This window comes from Chaetura pelagica, unplaced genomic scaffold (genome assembly GCF_000747805.2).
Source record: "Chaetura pelagica isolate M959 unplaced genomic scaffold, ChaPel_1.0 scaffold657, whole genome shotgun sequence".
Lineage (NCBI taxonomy): Eukaryota > Metazoa > Chordata > Aves > Apodiformes > Apodidae > Chaetura > Chaetura pelagica.
This window is the reverse complement of record NW_009953931.1, coordinates 612,673-632,904: the sequence shown is the minus strand read 5'-3', so window position 1 is coordinate 632,904 and position 20,232 is coordinate 612,673. Positions and strand designations below refer to the sequence as shown.

At 37.4% G+C, this 20,232-nt stretch overlaps 1 protein-coding gene across 3 annotated transcripts in view; it reads left to right on the top strand.

Annotated features, from left to right (window-relative positions):
• CLASP2 (cytoplasmic linker associated protein 2) overlaps nt 1–20,232 on the top strand; it is a 137,946-nt gene that overhangs the window by 54,116 nt on the left and 63,598 nt on the right. For 2 of the 3 annotated variants that reach the window (XM_010001702.1, XM_010001699.1), the window contains exons 8-9: nt 1,724–1,870; nt 18,142–18,221. In XM_010001702.1, the coding sequence (XP_010000004.1) occupies nt 1,724–1,870; nt 18,142–18,221 (227 nt within the window). Of the gene's footprint in view, nt 1–1,723; nt 1,871–4,735; nt 4,739–18,141; nt 18,222–20,232 lie in introns of all 3 variants that reach the window. The other variant, XM_010001700.1, reaches the window with a different exon arrangement.

Genomic DNA, 20,232 nt, shown 5'->3' with positions numbered 1-20,232 from the left:
AGCTGAGGGGAGTGCTGTTTCCATGGCAACACAGAGGCTAGCGGGGAGGAGGCTGGTGCCTTTTTCCCGTTCTGAGAGTTTACATATCCAAACACGATTATTCCTAGCAAGAATCTCTTTAAAGAAAAAAAAAAAAAAGGGAGGTTTTAGGGGAGAAGGAAATAATGTTAGTGAAAATTGTCGGTGAACATCCAGATGTTTCTTGTGGTGGGTTTTTTCTTCTGTGGTTGTGCAGATTGGGTAGTGCAAGGCACAGCTTTTCACTAATGCTGGGAAAAAATGTTCTAACTATAGCAGCAGTGATCTTGGACATGGTAAATGTGGGGTGTTCTCACGTTTGTGGTGCTGCAATGCTGTTGAACAAAACCTTGCTTTACCCTTTTAATGAAAGCTGCCTTCCTTTGGGAGGCTGTATTATTAAATACAGTTGACTTTTCACTGGGAGCAAGTTCTGAATAAGCAAAGGGTAAATAGTCACCATTCCAGGGATTAGAGCTTTGCATTTTTTTTTTTTAATGGCAGGTTTTAGAGAAGGTAATATGCTAAATTGGTCTTTTATTACTGTCGTGGAGCTATGTCTCAGCCTCGCCCATTTTATTTACTATAAGAACCATAGGCTGATAGATTTCCCATACTCAAACTTACAGATAAATCCTTCTTCCCTAAGTGGATTGAGAAACTATTATGTTCTGCTGTTGTAATATGCCAGGGTGGCTTTTTTTTTTTTGAAGATGGAATATTTTGTATTGAGACTTTCATTTAGTCATTAGAGATGAATTTCTTTCTGGATTTAAAACCACACAAACCTGAAATAACAGGAAGGAGGAGTGCAAACCCCGGAGTATTATCTGCCTGTCTGGTTTTTTTTTTTAATTTTTTTTTTTTTAAATGAAGAATTGGAATAGTAGCAAATACAGTGTGTGGGAATGAATTTATTTGCATGGAGAATTTTCACCTTTTCCTGTGGCGGTGGCTCCCAGAAGATGATGTCACCTTGCAGCTCATTGGTTGTGCGGCACCCAGTGCAGGGAAGGGAGAGAAAGATGCCGGCACAAATCTCAGTGGTGGATCTAGGGTGTTTGCGAGCAGTTTTTGATAGAATCTTTGATTAGTGTTGAGAATTTACTGCATGTGGCCATGTGAGGTGCTGGGTCTGTCCTAGGGTGAGGGGATTGAAGAGCTATCAGAGGAATGAGGCGGCTGATCTGCAAGAGGATCTGTGATTGTAAGTTGAAAAATCTGGGTGGAAGGACGGAGACAGGGAGTGCTGGTTAGACGCACTGTGGGAGGATGTGTAGCAGAAAATGCATGCATGAGTAAGAGAAGAAAAAGGAGAAGCGTTTGTCTTTAATAGACTGGAATGACAGAAATTATATGAAGTGCTTTCCTTTGGGGAAAATATTCAGAAACGGGCAAAGATATTAAGTCCCAGCAAAGATATTTTCCCTTTGTGAGAGTGAATATGTAGGATTAATTTTTTTCTTTGGCTTTACAGTGGATAATTATGAAGGCAAAATAATATACGAGCACAATGTAGAAAATGCTGTTTATTTCTTAGTGTCATTTTATTCCTAGGTCAGACAGAGAGGACAAAGTGATAAATATTTGGTTTTCTTTATACAATTTGTGAATTTCTATGAAATATGAAGCAGAATAGTTGACTAGGAAATAAATATACATCCATTCTAATAGTTGTATTTTTACTGATTGTATCCTTTTCTAGACAAAAGCTTTGATGATGAAGAGTCAGTGGATGGAAATAGGCCATCATCAGCTGCTTCAGCCTTCAAGGTTCCAGCACCTAAAAAGCCAGGAAATCCTTCAAACAGTGCAAGAAAGCCAGGATCTGCTGGTGGGCCTAAGGTTGGAGGTAATGTAAAGCTATTTCTAATCGCTGTTCCCAGAAACCTTGCCAAAGCAGGCACAAAACAGAGAACTTTGAAGGGTGATGTTTAATTCATGACTGCAGTATTTTTGCAGAGCTGAAAACAGTAAGGGACCCTGGTTTATGTAATTACTCATGTGTAAAGGTGTGTGTATGACTGCTTTTGTGAATATACACTTAGCTTATAAAGGCCTCTTGTGTTATAAATAAAATTAGCATCTGGAGATAGCAGTTGTTAGTAAAATGAATATATGAGTGCCTCTTTGATGGAATCCACATATCACTTACTGTGTATGTAAATATACTGTGAAATTCTGTAGTTAGTTCTGTGTAGGTGCAGTCTACTTTATGTCTGCACTGTTTCACATGGCTGGAAAGGACTAGCCATCAACCATATACCTCAACAGAGGTTTATATTAGACCTGAATGACTTTTATTATTACTCCTTAAACTGACAGGATGTGGTGAAATTGGTTGTGAAAGATAAAAAATGGGGGCCAAACCCTTGCCAGGATTTTTTTTGCATGGTAGACTTCAAAGCAGGATAACGATGATGCTTACTAATTATAACTTTGAACATGGAAATCCGCATTTTTTTAGGGCGGGGATAATCTGAGAAAAGCAACAAGTGACAGCTTTTTTTGTGGTTCATGTGCACATTCAGAAAAATATAGAATTAAGTGGTAATATACCACACTTCAGGTGTGACTTTTTTAGGAATAATTTATTCTTTCAGCATGAGATTTTTGTAAGAGTGAGTATTTTTTTCGTATTACTATTGATGTATCATTCCCTTATGTGAGCTGCAAAGCAAATATAAAATTTGAAAGAAGATACACATGCCAGACAAGCTGCCTTAAGTATTTTAATGTTAATAAGATATAGCTAATGTTTTGACAATTTATTATTTTTCTGACATGATCTTCAGTATTCCTAATAAATTGATTTAAGATTCCCATAGGGCAGGATAAACAGTGTCATAGAATCATAGAATGCCAAGCTCTAAGGGACCTCAAGGATCATCTGGTCAAACCTGGTCAAGCTGAGACTTAAAACTGTCCGGTGTGGGAGAATCTACCGCTTCCCTTAGGAGACTATTCCAATGTTTGACTGTTCTCATAATGAAACATTTATCTCTTATGTCCAATTTGAATCTCCCCAGGAGCAACTTGTGCCCATTACCCCTTGTCTTTTCCATGTGACTCCTTGTAAACAGGGAGTCTCCACCTTCCTGGCAGCCACCCTTTAAGTACTGGAACATGATAATGAGGTCTCCCCAAAGCCCTCTTTTCTCAAGGCTGAACAAACCCAGTTTTCTCAGCTTCTCCTCATATGGCACATTCTCCAGTCCTCTAATCATCCTTGTGGCCCTTCTCTGGACCCTCTCCAGCCTGTCCCATCCTTTTTGTAGAGCAGGGACAAGAACTGAACCCAGTACTCCAGGTGTAGTCTGACAAGCACTGAGCAGAGTGGGATGATGACTTCTTTATCTCTGCTGTTGATGCCCTGTTGGTGCAGCCCAGCATCCTGTTGGCTCTCTGCTGCTGTAGCACACTGTTTACTCATGTTGAGCCTGTTATCCACCAAGACCCCCAGGTCCCTTTCCACAGGGCTGCTCTCCAGCCATGTGGATCCCAGTCTGAACTGTGCTCCTGGGTTGCATGTTCCTAGGTACACCCAGGTGCTCAAAGTTGATAGCAATATGAATCAGAAGGTCCCACCTAAAAGACTTCCTAGGAAGTTACCTCTTGAAATTCACTCTTAGAATTTATAATAATTACATAAATTATAATAGTATCATCTCCTTTAACCTAAGTGTGGGGCTTTTTTCCATGCAAGACTAATATATATAGTACCAGAAATGAATACTCAGGATTGCCATTTCTTTCAGTATGTTCTTCTTTTAGTAATATTTTATAGAATTTAAATGTTTTTAATGTTTTGGTGTTGTTTTTTTTTACATGTAGACTTCCACTTTACATTGTCTGGAATAAAAACATGGGGATAGGAAAGGAGGGGGAGGGAATTAAGAATGGAATAACCACTCTGATTATTTTTTTCAATAAGGAGTAAATAGGATTAGAAAAACAAATTATTACATTGTTTTTCCTATGTTGCCAAACCTAACAAAAAATAAATGCATGAAATAAGGACAAAATTGAAGCATACCAAACCCAGAGAACTTTGGTCGTTCCTAGCTCTATATAGTCTCCTTTCAAATCTGAAAAATACTGAGGAATTTTCACATGTGCATCTGTTTCTCTTCTTGTTTTATATTCTGTTAGTATGTCTGTAGCTAGAATTTTGAAAATTTAGGATTAGACATTTGCCTGGTCTTTATAGTGTTGTTTAAATTGTTCTTTGAATGCTTGTCTGTATGTTCATCTAGGGCGTGGTTGTGCAGACTGCTCAGGTTCTTGACCATGGAGAATTTTTTCCTTAACATTTTGCAGAAAAGATGTTATGCCTTGTATTTGTCTTCCAGTTCTTGTTTACCTCTTGTTTTTCTCTTGCTGTCTACCAGGGGGAAATCTTTACAAGTGTGTTAATTCTTGTGCACAGATTTATTTGTTACATACAGTTGTATGCTTCCTAATTTAATTCTTCTTTGGTGGCTTTTTCCCTTCAAGTTTTCCTTGAGTTGACCCTCAATCTTTTTTTTTTTAGCATTTTCTATACCATTGATCAGCAAGGCTATTATTGTGGTTTTCATGTTTAGCAGCTAGTATTTGGCTTCAGTTTACTCCAGCTGCCTATTACTTGTATTTTCCAGTGCTTTTCTTCATCTCCATGCTATTTCTTGAGGTTACCAGTGTTTAAATTAGTTGAGTTTAGTAACAAGCTTACTAGCAGGTAGAAATGTTAGATGTCTGCACTATCTGGAGAGCCTTGGCATTCTATACAGTATTTTCAAATCCTTCATCTCCTAGCTTAATAAAGAACATTAGTGTAGATGTCAAATGTATTTCTTAAACAAGTCAATCAAGTCATGGTCTCTTCCCGAAGTGAGGAGTTTCCCATAACATTATTCATGTGAACAATACTAGGTCGGATAAGAGGTCTGTATAGTTCAGTGTCCCCTCTGACAGTAGTCAGAAATGGCTACTAGGGAAGTGTATGTGAACAGGGCAAGTGTCTAGAAGCACATGGTCATTACAGGACAAAATGCTGGCTTTAGAGAGCTTTATTCCACAGAGAACTGTAGCATTGGGGCATCCCACTAGGGCATCCTATTATGCTTGTCTTGAGACTTAATGGATCTTTATAGCTAGAAGAAAACCTTTATGCCCTTTCATATCTACTTTGTGTAGGGTCTGTTTTGCAGGTGCCTAAAAAACATCTGAGATTTTTCTTCAGCCTCAACATTGCCATATTTATGAAGAACATCTATGGTTCTGAAGTTGTCTGCTCGTGCTATTTATTAAGATTGCTTTATCCTGGATTCCAAGATCCTTCTGCTCACAACTGTATTCCAAGCCTGTAATCAGTGGGTATGCTGTAATTTCTCATCTTTCCCTCATAAGCACTGGTTTACAGGTATTTCAGGCTTATAACTGCTCACTTTCTGGTTCTACCACCTGTTGGTCCTAGTTGCCCAAGTTTCTCTGGCTCTTTCATATCTATGTACATATACACTAAGAAGCTGCATTTCAGCCTTGGAAAAAGAATAGCAGCTCTATTTAACTCCTGCTTTTTCTTTTTTTCACAAAAATCTCCAAAGCCATGTCAGTGATCCACAGAAGCAATCCTTCACTGCAGTCTCTTTTCAGGCTTCTGTGACCAGGCAAAACTGCCAGTACAGGTAGAAATTGTGTTGAGTGTAGGCTGAGATTGCTGCAAGTTTATTAATGCATTTAAACTGCCTTTTCCATTTCAGAGATTCTTTTCCTAGGATATTGTTTTAGAAATTTGTCTTTTCCTGTCAGTTGTAGATGACAGTAAAGAAAGTACAGCTTCTTCCTGGCTCCAAAAGGGTATGGAGGCTATCCTGTCTTGAGGCTAAGAAAATCAAACCTCTTAGCCATGCTGCTTGCTTTCTTTTATGCTGGTATCTGCTGAATTATACCCAAGATGCATATGTGCTTGGCTTGTTATGTATGCCATGGAGATGTTTCTTGGAGAAGTGGATAATTCTGCTCAAGTAAAAGAACTCATCCGCTACGCAAAAAGAGATTTCTTTCACTGGGTTGGGCACTTCCCATTTAATATAGGAATTTCCCTTTGGCACTGGAAATGCAATTATTGTCCAGGATGATGGTAAAGAACAGGTATGTACATTAGCCACAGCAGTGTCTTACTTGGGGTGGATTTTCTATCGTCTTGTGCTGGGAATGACTGCAGAAGATACTTTTCTGTCAGTTGTAGGGATCTTGTAGGACTTGTGCATTTGCTGACAGGTGGCATTAGGTCTGTAGGTGACAGCTTGCCAGAGAAGTATTGGAGCAGGCAGCCTTAGTGGGGTACTGCCCTGAGAGTAAGAAATCCAGGCCGTCTGTTTCTCGTCTGACTTTATTGCTGGGAGGTGTTCAGACACTGACCTTGCTTGTGATGAATGAGAAGTGACAGGTCTTCAACATAATGGGGCAGTGCTTTGTTTGGCATATTTCTTATTCCATGGTCAATACACTTTCCAGGGTTAGTCTTCTGCCAGGAAATGCACAGCTAATATGCCTCCTTCTGACACACTTGCTTTCAGCTCTTCATTCAAGTGGCAGAACCTCTGGAAATACCCCTTTGCTCCAAAGCCTTTATACTGATAATGTGCATAGTGTGTGTTCTGCCCTTCCAGAATTAGATACTCAAAGGCTTTTTCTTGGCATTATGGCAGGCAGCTTTTTGATTTTAAGGAACACCATAATGTACAGTAGAAAAATATTTAAGCTGAGTGTGTTAGCCAAAGGAACTATATTCTTGTCCCTGTGCTGTTCAAGATCTCATAGAGGGCATTGGCAGGTTCTCTTCCAAGTGTGAGCTCCCTGTTCCAAATCTTCTAGGGAATTTTTTTGCTTTTATATTATTCAGAAGCTTTGTGTACTCTAGATGTTTAGTAGGAAACCTCAGTCTGTACCTCAACAAGAAGACTGACCTTCTTTTCCCAAGATGGCAGTTTAAGTTGGTAGTCTTTAAAATAGATTAAATGTACAAATGGTGATAATTTCAATAGAATCATGTGGCATTTGGAAGAAAAGCTTGCTGATGAAACCCAATGATGACAAAAGTTTGTATTAACTTTCTATTGTACGTTTTGTGAGAAGTTCTGTAGGGCTAGAACAATATTCTTAATGTAATTTGAAACAGGGTGGGCTTTGTACTACTTGCTGTTGTCTTCAGTAGGAAGAGACTTTCTCGTGTATTTTTATCTATGGTTCATTAGGTTTTTGAAAGGTATAGTGTATTTGCCTACTGGCATTACTGCACTTTGCTTACTGTTTAATAACATTGTTACATTTTGTGAGAAAGCCCATCCCGCTTTAGGATGAATCATCCAGTGACAAAACAGCAAAGGGGATGATGTTATTAATTCAAATCTCAGACTCAACTGCTGTTTTAAAAAGATATTTTGGACTAAGAATGTTGTTAATGCCTGGCACGATGAGTATGATGTGACTCCCCAAGGATGCAGTTGTATTTTTTTCCTCTTAAAAGAAAAAATGAGCGTTGCAAAACACATTTTTTTCCCCCAGAATAAAAATGGTGATGTTCCCTTAGTTTCTTAAACTGTTCAAAGGATCTAATTTTCAATGAAGACTGCAACTCTGCCAGTTTGAGGTTTGATGCTGGAATTATTTGAAATAACTGTCAGTTTCAGGATGTCTTAATTCTTAAAGCTTCCTAAAGTTTGATGATTGCTCAAAAATACTAAAGATATCTCTATATTTAAAATATCTCTATCTAAATTTCTACCTCAAAGGGTAGGAATCAAGTAACTGGAAAACTTGGGTGAACCAGGTGAACAGTTTTGGCAAAAGAAGACTTGAGACTGGTAATAACACCATACATGTGTTTTCTTAACTATAGGAGGCTATTCCCAACTTCAGGAAATTTTAGTTTGTATCTGTCTATAGTGTCTTGTGTCAGCATCATTATGCTGTTTTTTCCCACTTCTCAGTAATAGCAATACAGCTCTTAGTGCCGATTTGCTTCTTCTGGCTCTACTTCCTAGCAGAAGACATTTCAAAGTGTTTAGAGGCTTTAGTAGGAAGCACTTTAAAGGGAAAAGCTCTGCAAAAAACAAATTTGGTTCTGAAAAATGGATAGTTGCCTTCTAAAATCTTAGGTGGGTGAATTTAATCTCATTAACACTATACTGTAGTTCAGAAACATTTTTGTTAAAAGGGCTCTCAATAATTGTGGAGCTAAATTCAAATTGTTAGTGAATGGACTTGAAACAGGGTAAACTCGTGCTTGCTCTATTGATTGTCTTCAGGCTCATGAAGATAGCTCTGTGTTTACTTGCACAAAAAAAAGGTTCGTAGTAATCAATGCTCAAGGAGCTGTTTTGGGTTTTTTAACTTTGGAGTTCTGCAGAAAATAAGTTCAGGAGTCTTTCACCTATTACTTGTTTAGCCATCATTAAGTGATTTCCAAAGTGCTGTATTAGTGATATAAAATTAATTAGGATTTATTTTTATTCTCCGTTCTTCTGTGTTGACCCTGTTTATGTCATAAAACTGCTCTGGGATAATTTTGATCAGCAGGCATCCCTGACATTCTGTGCCACTTGCTTCCCTTTTTGGTCTTCAAGTTGTTGTGGAATTCAAGGGTTTTTCTGAAAAATCCCAGCTGATACCAGTTTTGTCTTTCTGAGCAGACTGTGTCCCCAAGGTGAATGTCAATTAACCTCCTCTGAGAGATCCTTGTCCATGTAATTGCTGAGTTGAAATCATGCAGTCTTGAACTGCTGCTAACCCAGAATTCAGAGAAATAGGAGACTTCTCAACTTTCCAGGTTCTCTGAGAGTTGTTGGACTTCTTTATTGTTGTTTACTCCACTTAATGGCACTTCTGGAGAGTTTCCTTGCACATGACCAGTGGTCTGTTCTTGGCTGTTAGACACGCTGCTGCAGTCACTGGGGTTTCCATTCCTCTGACAGATCCTTTCCTTTGCAGCTAGCCTCAGCAGGTGGTTTGGAAAATCAACTTTAATGAGCAATCAGTGAACATAAACAAACATGGTAACTGATAAATATATTTATGTACACACACCTATGTCTTCAGAGAAGATACATATTCACAATTATGCACATTGTCTGTTTTCTATGCATCACCCAAGGACAGTTGGCAGATAATTCATATTACTTCTGCTTATTTTGCAACCATTTCTAGAAGTTTCAGTAAGATCGTAGGATTTATTATGTTGGTATAAGCACAAAACTTCTCTCAAAAGGCACATAGCCTAGAAGGCAGCTTACAGATAGATTAAATAGGAAGAGAGTGACAGTGGAGCAGAAATTGAGAGGTCTAGAGATAAGAGCTGACTGCTCTTTCTGCGTAACCTTCTTTCATGTCTCTACCCTATGTTCTGCTCCCAAACATCTTACTAGCAATCATGGTAGTACCAGGTGGTGAGGAGTATAAGGAAGACAAACCTCTACCCCTTATTTAGGTTGCTGACATTGAATACTGATTTTTTTTCAAGCAGTAAGAAAGGGAAGCAATTTTTTTATATTTTCATGTGTGTGAATCCAGAAGGAAAAAGAGGAAGGAAGGAGGAGGAGGAAACTGCTGAAATCAGCTGACCCTGCCACCTTGACTCCTTATGAGCACATGACTGTGTTACAGAGTAAGCGAAGGCAGCATTCCAAACCATTCCTGCATTGAGAGTTTTCACCAAAGGTTCAATTATTACTTGCTACAAATAAGTGAAATGTTCTTAAAAAACAAGAGGAAAACAGTACATTAATATCAAATCACTTCAACCCTCTGTCCTGTGCTAATGAACTTGTAGAAGTGAAAGATAAATACATGTTGTCTAAAACACGAAATACTGTAATTGTGTAGCTTGCGTTGACAGGCAGTGTTAGTCCTAATTGTATCTGTTTAAATTGTTACAACAAAGAATGCACAGTTGGTAAGAACTGACAACAGTATTGAAAATACTATTTTTCTGAAACCATTATACCACAACTCAAAAAAATGATAGTATCTTAAGCCAGTCTGTTTTGCAACATAGATTATAGATGATACAAATGAACTGTTGGGTCCCTGATTGTTCTCTGTAATTTATGTAATGTAAAATAATGAGTACATTTTTTCTATTCAGGTGTAGATCTAGGAATAAATGAAAAGATAGATATTAAATTCTTAGAAAGCTATATGAAAAACTGAAAATAAGACTAATGCTGTCATGTGCATAAAGTTACCATAACTTTAAAACTTACCTGTTGAAACAAAACAATGAGCCAGGGCCTTAAATGTTCTTAAGAAATATGTGTGAAAAATGAGTGCCAGTAGAGAAAAGAAATACATGAGTGGTTTGAAGGTTTGCTGTATGAGCATGAACATTGTGCATGAGTTGAAAGATGACTGTATGAGCTTCCAGTTGAGTAGAAACAAACATTAATCCGTGGTGAGATAAGCCTAAAATAAATTTGGTATCCTTATTTCTTGTTGCTCATGGAACTGCTTGTTTTTCTCCACATCCAGAATTCGGTCTTATCTAATGTATGCTGTCCAAACTTCATGCTAAGTGAAACACTCTTTAACTTCTTTGTTGTATGTCTGTCATATTTTCTGCATGCTTCACAAATGCTTGTGAAATGATTTCTATAGCATGCCTCTGAAAGTAAGAGCTAGTATTACTCATCTTTTATGCCCGTGAAACTATGCTACCTAGGAATTGAGGGTAAAGTTGTTGAAACAGTGTATTCAGTATTGGGAATCAGCTTCAAATACTACTGATTACATTTCTCAGAGAATGTAACATTCAATACACAATTCCAAAGGAAGTCTCATGCTCAAGAACGTCTCCAGATATTAAGGTATGCATAGTGGTGAGGTGATCTTCCATCTCTTCAGTCCATGTGAGAATTATTTTGTGTTGCTTTTTAGTACATGAGTCCTGTACTTGCTCCTGACTAATGTGGCATGCCTCAAGGATGGAGATGTGCTGTCCTAATAGTTGAACATCTTGCTCCACCTTCTTTCTTGTAAGCATAGCTCGCTCCTAATTTCTTCTTGTCCCTTTGTTCTCCTATTCTTTCCTTGGGTGAATAATTGCATGGAGTGATCTGCTTAGCATCTCAGACCTCAAGAGACTGCATGCTTGCTTGATGGGTGGAAACTTCTGTTGGTGTCCAATATCTCTGGCATGTAGGAGGAGAAATGTTTTAATGAAGCAGGTGCAGTACTAGTAGGATCTCTGGAGAGGTTCTCTAACCACATCTCCCAAGTTTTTTACATAGGCAGATAAAGTAAGGAGCAAAAGGTATTTGAAGGTATTCTGCTATTTTGTTCCGTTGGTGCAGCTGTTTCACCTTGAAAGACTTTCTCCAAGCCTCTGGGACGATGACTTTGGCATTAGACGAGCTGAGGTAGGCAAGTCAGTTCAGAATGAATGTCAGTCAGTGGGGATGAACATGACAGAATTCATCTGTCAGTTTTCATAAACTGGGCTTCCTAGCAAAGGCTTTTCTACTTTAAGTCACTTGGTTGTAACTTGAAATGTCTTCTAAGCTTTTTAAAACAATGTCAAGGCTTCGTCAGGTAAGGTTCTGCCAAAAACCCCCAAATTTATTCAAGTTTTTAGATTAAAATCCAAAAATTAGTCTTTTAAACACGGAAATAAAAACATTTAGAACCTTCATAGAATTAAGACCACCAGTGTTTCCTGTGTTCTGTTACTGTGTTACGGTGTGTGTATCTGTTATATGAAATTGCTTCAGATGACTCGGTAATTTGAAAAATGAAGGGAATTTTCAGAGATTCCTAATCTTCAGCTACCTCTCCAAACGTTTGGCTCGTGTTTTACAAAGCAGAATTGTGAAAAATGCATACAAAAATGTTATTCTGGATGGTTTTATTAACTGTAGCGGTGATCTTATGATACCTAAAAAGATAGAGATTCCTTATGGAGGCAGTGCAATTCAGTCTATACAGACAGCTTTATCAGAATCATCATCTTAAAATTCACCCTTACCATCTCAGAGATGGTAATTCAGCTTATGAAGTGCTGGTAACTTTCACCGCACAACAGATAGCATTTTAAAAGTAAGCTGTCAGCTTTATCAAGTAGTAATAACCGTTGATCCAAGGTTAGTTAAGTAGATTTTGTCAAGTCTAGCTCAGATCAGAGCTACAGAAGATTCAGGAAAAATCTCAGTTTCCGAGAGTAACAAACATCAGAATGTATGTTCAAAAAAATAAATATGACATGTGCAATATCCCTCCTCTAGGACTGGGAACAAAATTTGGTTATTGAGCACTTTATCCATTGAAATACTGTGCTGTTCACAATTTGATTTTTATGTCTTTGTCGTTTATAGGGATTCCAAAACCTGGCTACTCTAATCAGTGATGTTTTTGTAGCTTGTGTGGGTGCATGTGTGTGTTTGTTTGTTTTATTGCTTTGGTTGGGGATTTTTTTGTGTAGGCACTTTCTTTAGATTTTTTTAGATTTTTTTTTTCCCCCTTGTCTTTAGTGAGATAGGCTGTCTATTCCACTAGGTGGCCTTTGTACTTGTCCTTCCTTGAGTTAATTTTGTTTGAGTATTGCTCTACCCTCTTCAGCCTGTGCTTTCAGCAGCTGTGTGGTTTAAGCTGCCTGGAGTAATTTCCTTCCCAATCTCCACTAACTCATCGATATCTTGAGTTATCCATTGAATTGTGCTAGCATGGTGTTTATATGGCCCCACAGTGATGCAGACTTGCTCGTTGAAACTGTTCTTATTGGCCAGTTTATTTTATTCTCAGCTCAGCTATTCCCTATGGTGATTTACTATTCAGTTGCACTAGTGCTAGAGTGAGGGAGGCCAGTAAGAGTGAGTAGGAGTTGCCAGTTAACCTGTTATATGAAAAGCTGAGTAAGTACTTGAGCTTATCCTGTCCACTTATCCTACAGTGAGCTGAAGGTGCTGTTTGTTCCTAATTTACAGCTGCTTATTTATGATCCTACAAAATCAAAAGGATACAAGTACTTTTTTTAAAAATCCAGAATGATTTCCATCTTCTGCTTCAGTCTCAGATATGAAATGAAACTTGGATGAGTTAAGATGTAGGTGTAGAAGTAGGTTTCAAAGTTTTTTGTCTTTTGCTCTAGATGTGTTGCTCAGTAAGAAACTGTTACTGTGTGCAATTAGAGACATCTAAGGGATAAAAGACAAGTCATTTGTTTAACAGTACCCTTTTCAAAGTTTACTTATGTTTAATTTGTGATGCATATTTTAGCAGAAGATAGTTAAGAATTTTTTAGGGAAGTGTTTTAAGAAAGGTATTTAAGAGCAAAAAGTGAAACAAAGTTTTAGAGTTTGTGCTACTGTTTAAGTTTCTGTACTGGTTTTAAAATTCCTTTTGCACCACGGGATTTTTGTTCTGAAGTTTGTGTCAAAAGACTCACAGAAGTAAGAAAAAATTATTTGGAGTAACAAAGACATGCTACCAACACAAAATGAGCAGTTTTTTTTGTTTTTTTAGACTAGTGCTTGTGTGCTTTGATTAAACAGTCTTTTGTTTCAGAGCAAAAATACCAGTCCAGCATCATTCTCACAACAGCTTTCTTGCCCCATGAAGATTTGCTCATTGTTTTGTCATGTATTAATGGAGAGAACATCAAGGTGGTAGAGTAAGTGAGCAGTGTAAAATTGTTGTGATATGATGAAAAGATTTCAAGTACTTGGAAGAGGGAAGAACTCAGCTGGAGGAATTAATTCCCAAGTGAGAAAACTGACCTGCAAAAGACTGGGTAATTTTTTTGCTTACATCCAGTACTCTTTCTGGTGTTGAGCTACTCACAATGCTGAGATTAAAGTCTTGTGACTGGAAAAAACTTTGCTCAAAAAAAGACTCTTAGGGCCTCACAAAATGTTTAAAATCCTTAAGTTTAGCTTAGGTGATCTCTCTCAGTAGTCTGCAGGAAATAAGGAGTTAATTTTTTTTGTGTCCATCTCCAGACACATTGAACTTACTAAAAAACCCCATAGACCCTCTGAAGCTTAAGCTGCTGTAATTTGTTTCCTTTACAAGTTTGTTTTCTTGCATTCAGTAGAAATGGAACTTAAGCTTCCAGGTATCTTTGTGAATCTATCTATTCAGGGTGTTTGAAGGGTAAGAATAAGTAAAGGTTATGAATTGAAACTAACAAATAGTGTAAATAATTGACACAAGACATTTCACTGCCTGCTTCAAATCCATGTGTCTTCTGGGTCTCAGCTGAAGGAGGCCCAGTTGGATTCAGTAGGCTAAGTCCAAAGGCAGGGTAATGTAAATCACACTCATTTAAGAAAAAGCCAGTTGATGAGGCTCTGGATTTTAGTTATCTGCTGGGCACTTAAATGATCATGTGTTCTATGGGTGAAGTTAAGAGCATTATTCAGTGGAAGGCATTAATCCTCAAGAGAGAGACTTCTAAGAAATTTGTAATCACATCTTGTTTTGAGAAAGTAAGCAACAACAACAAGAAACAGCTTATCAAAATATGCATACTCTGTTTGAGCAGAGTGTGCTCTGTTTATATGTCAGTTTTGCATGTGGAGGCAGTGCTGTCTGAAATGAAAATTTTGTAAAGCTCTACCCTTGCTTTTGTGGAGGAGAGTCAAGCCATACAAAAGCCTGAGAAGTTCTTTGAAGCCACTTTACATGTCTGTGACCATTATGTATCTTGTTAGCATAGTTAAAGACTTCCTCCTGAATTTGGAAGCAGTGGGTTGAGTTATGTCCTTTTTTACTTAGACTTTACAGAAACAGTGACTCAGTGAATCTGTAAATGTGGCTACCAAGAGACAGTGAAAATGAAATTTTTCTTCCTTTTGCAGTATAGAGTTTGACTTTCATACAATATAAAGAGAAGACAGTTACTTCACACTTTATTTTGGTGTGAAGTATGATCATGCAGTGGAGGAGGAGAAAGATTAGTGAAATACTAGTAAATGTGCTTTTAGAGATAACTTTTTTGAAGTGTCACCTGCCAAAAAACACATACCCTTTTGTATTTCCAGGCAAAGAGGCAATCAGACCATTTTCTGGGAATATTAATTTGAAAAGTGGTCTGTAGAATTGAGCTAGTTGTTGAGACTAGAAAAGGTGGGAAATGCCATGTCCCTTCACTATGTGAAATGGCTTTTAAGTGGTAGTCACGCCTTAAAATCATAAGTTGTTATTCCTTAAGTAAAGGCTGTTCGCTTCTTGAATGATGTTAAGGTACTAGAAAATGTATTATGTACTCCATGCAATATTCTGATCTTGAGTGTGATATTTTAAGGCAGACTAAAGACAGCAACATCCATTTATTTAACAGAGAGGCAATTTCATCACCTTTTAATCTCTATAGTATATAGTAAGGCACTAAGAATGCTTGAAATCCAAATACTGTCTGTGTTTTTATGTTCATGGTCTGTATGTGTCAATTTTTAATATTTGATTTCTGTAAGTGTATTACCTTGACAGAAAATTGGTAAGTAATGGGTAGGAATGTAAAGTCCTTTTTTTCCTAGTTTAGCAGGGGTGTTTGGGTTTTACGGAACTGAATAATAATACAGAACTTAAATGAACTGGAAATTGCAGGTGCATTTTTTGCCTCTGATATCACAGGGTCACTGTAGTCTTGTATTTTATAAAGTTGCAAAGAAACATGTATAAGCTTCATAGAGACTTACTTTGTTATGCCTAACACAACGAGTTAGGTTTGACTAAAACAATTTTGGCAAGAACAGAAACCTTTTATGAACTGTTGTTCATATAATTTTAAACACTTAAAAAAAAAAAAAAAAGTTGTTTGACTGTGTGGAAACTGTTCTAACCTTTAAAAATTAAGTTTTCTTGTAACCTTTGGGCTCCTTAAGCCTTCTTTTCCTTTTACTTTTCCTGAGTACCTACTGCGTATTGACTGTATAGTTGGATACTATGAAACTTTCTGAAATACTGAGGTATTTTTGAAGGGACAAAAAAAGGTTATGAATTAAGCATCCAGGTGGCTGTTTGTACCACCTAGTTGAGCATGGTGCCCCTGTGCCAAGTTCCTTCTTTTCAGTGTTTCCTTCCACAAAATTCTGCTCTAACCAGGGCATTTTCCCTTTTTAAGTGCTGTACAAGTTTGTGTGGCAGAAGTGTGTGTGTTCTGGTTGCAAATGGGATCTTTACCTTTATTTTCTTAGCTAGTCAGGTACTCATTCTCTTTGGGGAAGGACTTGTTCTGTCTGCTATCAGGAGGGGGAATAAATAGGTGGCTATAATTTCTTCTCTCCCTTCTGGCTGCTGTCGACAATTATGACAGATGGTGTTGGAGATATGCATGCAGAACTTCATTATGTATAGAATCTCTTTACAACATCCTTGAGCTTAGGCTGTCAGAATTTGTTAGATGTATCATACTGCAGTCATCATGTCCAAATTTTGCTAGATACCACTTCAGTGTTTTTACACTAAGCAGCCACAAAGACATACAAGAGAGCTTGGTTCTGCATAGAGATGTTGAGATCTAGTAAGTTTGCTATCAAATTTTTATTAGTAGTAGACCCTCATGTTTCCAGATGGCACAAGCATTCAAACACAGCAGACATAATTCCTTGCACTATAAATAGGATGTGGGGGACTGTAAAACATGAAACATTTGTAAGAGTGCAGCCACTGTTGAGAAGTCCTAGCTTTTTTATTTAGTGCACCACTTATCCTTAACAGCTTTTTCCTTATGGTTTTTATTGTTCTGTACTTAGTAAAATAGGTGTCTACCTCACGCCTCCATTTCAGCTGTGCTCTGCAAGTTAGGGAGGACATTCTGCCACTTCTCCTGTTGACCTCACTCTGAAAGAGTTGAGACGACCCTTGTTCCTGAGTGCTCATTTTCTGGGAGACATGTTTGTTTTTTTCCTCCCAAGAAGATGTTCTGCTGTACTGGTTGTGCAGTTAACGTGTCTTGTCGTATTATCTGTCTGTTCAATTATTGAGGATACTTAAGGGTTATGCCAATCTTCACCTAATACTTGGACTTCTAGGCTTGTAGCACAGCCTGAATCTGATAATTTTGTTCTTTGATTTGATAACAAGCTTGAGGTCATCCCTTCAAAGAAGGGCTTTCTTGGTAATGCTAGTATTTGCAATAAAGTGAAATCCAGACACTGTTTTCAAATTATTTTCTTCTTTAGAGTTCCTTTAGTTTCTACTCCAGTTTTTCAGGAAATTTGACAACCATATGCCAGTGTGAAACCATTGGGTTACCCATTAGTATTCTTCCCTTATCCTTTTACTTGAGATTTGGGGCATCTTTGCCTGTTATGTGAGGGTAGTTCTGTCCTTTACCTCACACAGAACTAACTGTCCTACTACTTCAATGGCTATCACAAAAGCTTTTGGAGAGAAAACTATTTTGTATGATAGTTTTTTAGTGATGTATTTGGAAGGTTTTGGGAAGCTTCCTCCGGTTGAGTGCTCTGAGAAGGAGGCTGCCAATGGCTGGATTTGAGATTTTGTTTCAGTGCAAATTCCCTTCACTTTGTCCTTGCTTTTTTCATTAAGTTCTTGGAGCTTTGAGACTGAGAAATGCACCTTGCACTCTTAGCTCCTCATGAGAATACTGGAAAACACAAAGTAAATTAATCATGTATACTATGCAAGAATAAAAAAATAAAAATCCCCAAACTTTCAGGGCTTATTGCTTGTAATATTTGTGTTGAGAATTCATCCTGAGGAATTCCATTTAATGAAAAATAACTCTTGTTTTGGTAAATAATATAAAATCCTATGCTTTATTTGGGAACATTTTTATTAGCAGTATGCAGGTCTCAGAGTTCTATGCAAACAGCTACTGGCAGATTGTTACACAAAACATATCTCCAATTAAACACAAACACACACACAAAAAGAAAACAATTAAAATTAAACCATTTGGCTTTTCCAAATTGGAAACTTTTCAACATTGTTGACTTGCGGAAAAAAAAAGTTAGTTTTAACTTTATTAGTCATGATTTTGCAATTTTACACACAATGAATATTCAGGATTTTGGTAAGTTGTTAAATGTTTGAAAATAGGTATTGTGAAAGGTGCTTATGTCAGTTTGAAGACCTTGATGTACTTTACATGCTGTTTAACATTGGTTTACGTTTATTTAGGTTCCTCTAAAGAAGGAGGAGCTGGAGCTGTGGATGAGGATGATTTTATTAAGGCATTTACAGATGTTCCTACTGTACAGGTAAGATGCTGTGTATACTCATGTAGGTTTCCAGAAATAGGCTATTTGCAATATTATGTTGGGCTACTTTTAAAACTTGTGTAATTTTACAATATTTTAAGCAAGTGTCATTACTTTTCCATCTTTCTGCACTTACAAGTCTCCATGGAAAGCTCTGCTTTTTTCCAGTTATTTACTTGAAAAGTGACCTTTTCTTTACTGTCCTACTGATTATTATCACATCATGTTTCAGCTAAAATTTGTTATTTCTTTTCCTGATTTATCCCAGGGAGCTATTGAAAATAATTACAAGTTTTAATTTTTATTAAAAAAAGATTTCCGTAATGTTTGGAAAACAAGTCATAATCAAGTAATAATAGTAATAACACAGGCAAATAATTTTAAAAGTAAGAATGGTATTTTCAAATGTGCCTGAATTGTAATGATGTTTGTCTGGCATATGTGTTCTCATCTCTAGCACTACTTCAAAAAAAGTAATCTAGTGCCTTATTAGAATATTAATGAACCTGTTGGATTCTGAATTCTTACTTGAAAGATCAGATTTTAATTTCTGTTATTTCAGTGTGGGAATTGCCTCTATTTGGTATTTTCACACAGCTGAGTCATTTAACATGCTTGAATCTTTTCCTAGACCTATTTTGAATAAGTTTTCCTTGAGCATCTGAGGTGTGGAAGGCAACCAGAAACTCAGTAAGCTGTAATTCCCAAATACTAGAGGGATTTAGTATGACTCCCTTTTCTTGATACATACTTTTGTTCTATTTTTATTTCCCCAAATGATAGCATAATTATTTGTAGGCAGAAATACTGTCTGCTTTTAGGGAGGAGCACTCTATCTCCATGATCCCTGTCATAGTCAGGAAATCTTAGTCTTACACTGTAAGAGCTTAATGTTTCTTTGCCTCTCCAAGCTGTGTAAAGAATTCTTTGGAGGGCAAAAACAGGGAGCTCTTAATGTTACTTATCTCCATTATGTTGAATAGAGCCATATTCCACAGAACAGAAAATGTGCTGTTAGTAGGTCAGTGCCTGGTATTTGCAGTCCCAAGCAGAGTTCTCTAATCTCTCAACTTGGTTAATAACATGTCAAGAACAGAAGTGGGGTAACTGTGTGTCATTGACCAGCGAATGCAATTTTCTGTCTGACTGCTGGATGACCTGGGAAGGTAGGTCATGCCTAAGCTGCTAGAGGTGGAGGAGAAAGACACGCTTATCTTGACTGATGTCACCTGAGTTGAGGTGAGGAGGCAGGGAATAAATGTGCAACTGACCCCAAAATAACATCTTTGTTTTATGGATAAAAATGTAAGTCACATCTGTTGACCAGGGGGTAAAAAGCAAACAAGAACACCCAAACCTTCAAGAGTAATGAATTCTTGATGTCCAAATTCATGTTTCTAGTTGTGGATGTTTTCTGATCTTTCAAAAAAAAGGCAGATCGCATGTTCTCAGACCGTGTTAAATAACAAGGAAAAGAGAAGTTTCTGTACTAGACCCTGAGAAGAAGGAATGTTTATGACCTGTAATTTGCCAAGTAACTCTATAAGCAAGGAAACTTGTTAGAATGGGGAGAGTGAGTTGTTTGTACATTATTGGACCCATTCCTCTGTCCTGTTTTCATCACATTTCTGGATTTCAGTAGGGACTTCATTGAAAGTAAGAAAGGGAACTGTATTACAGAAAACCAGGTCCATTTCTGAATCAAGTTTAAGTGTATCTAGATTAATCAAGTAAATGAAGGTTTCTTATGGTGTATGTAGGTTTAAGTCATTCTTAAAAGCCATCAGTGGTAGGCCTTTCCAGGAACCTGTTCCAATAATTGGTCATCATTAATTTTTTAGGAATACTGTGTTTTGTACTCCTATCTAGTTTGTAAACCCCGTATTGGAAATACATTCAATCTGTATAGTTCTTACTACTCTTACTTGTGTTTCAGCTTACAATATTTCTGTCTTTGATGTTTCACTTACGTTTAATGATGCGTGTGTGTTGCCCTCTAATGGATACTGGC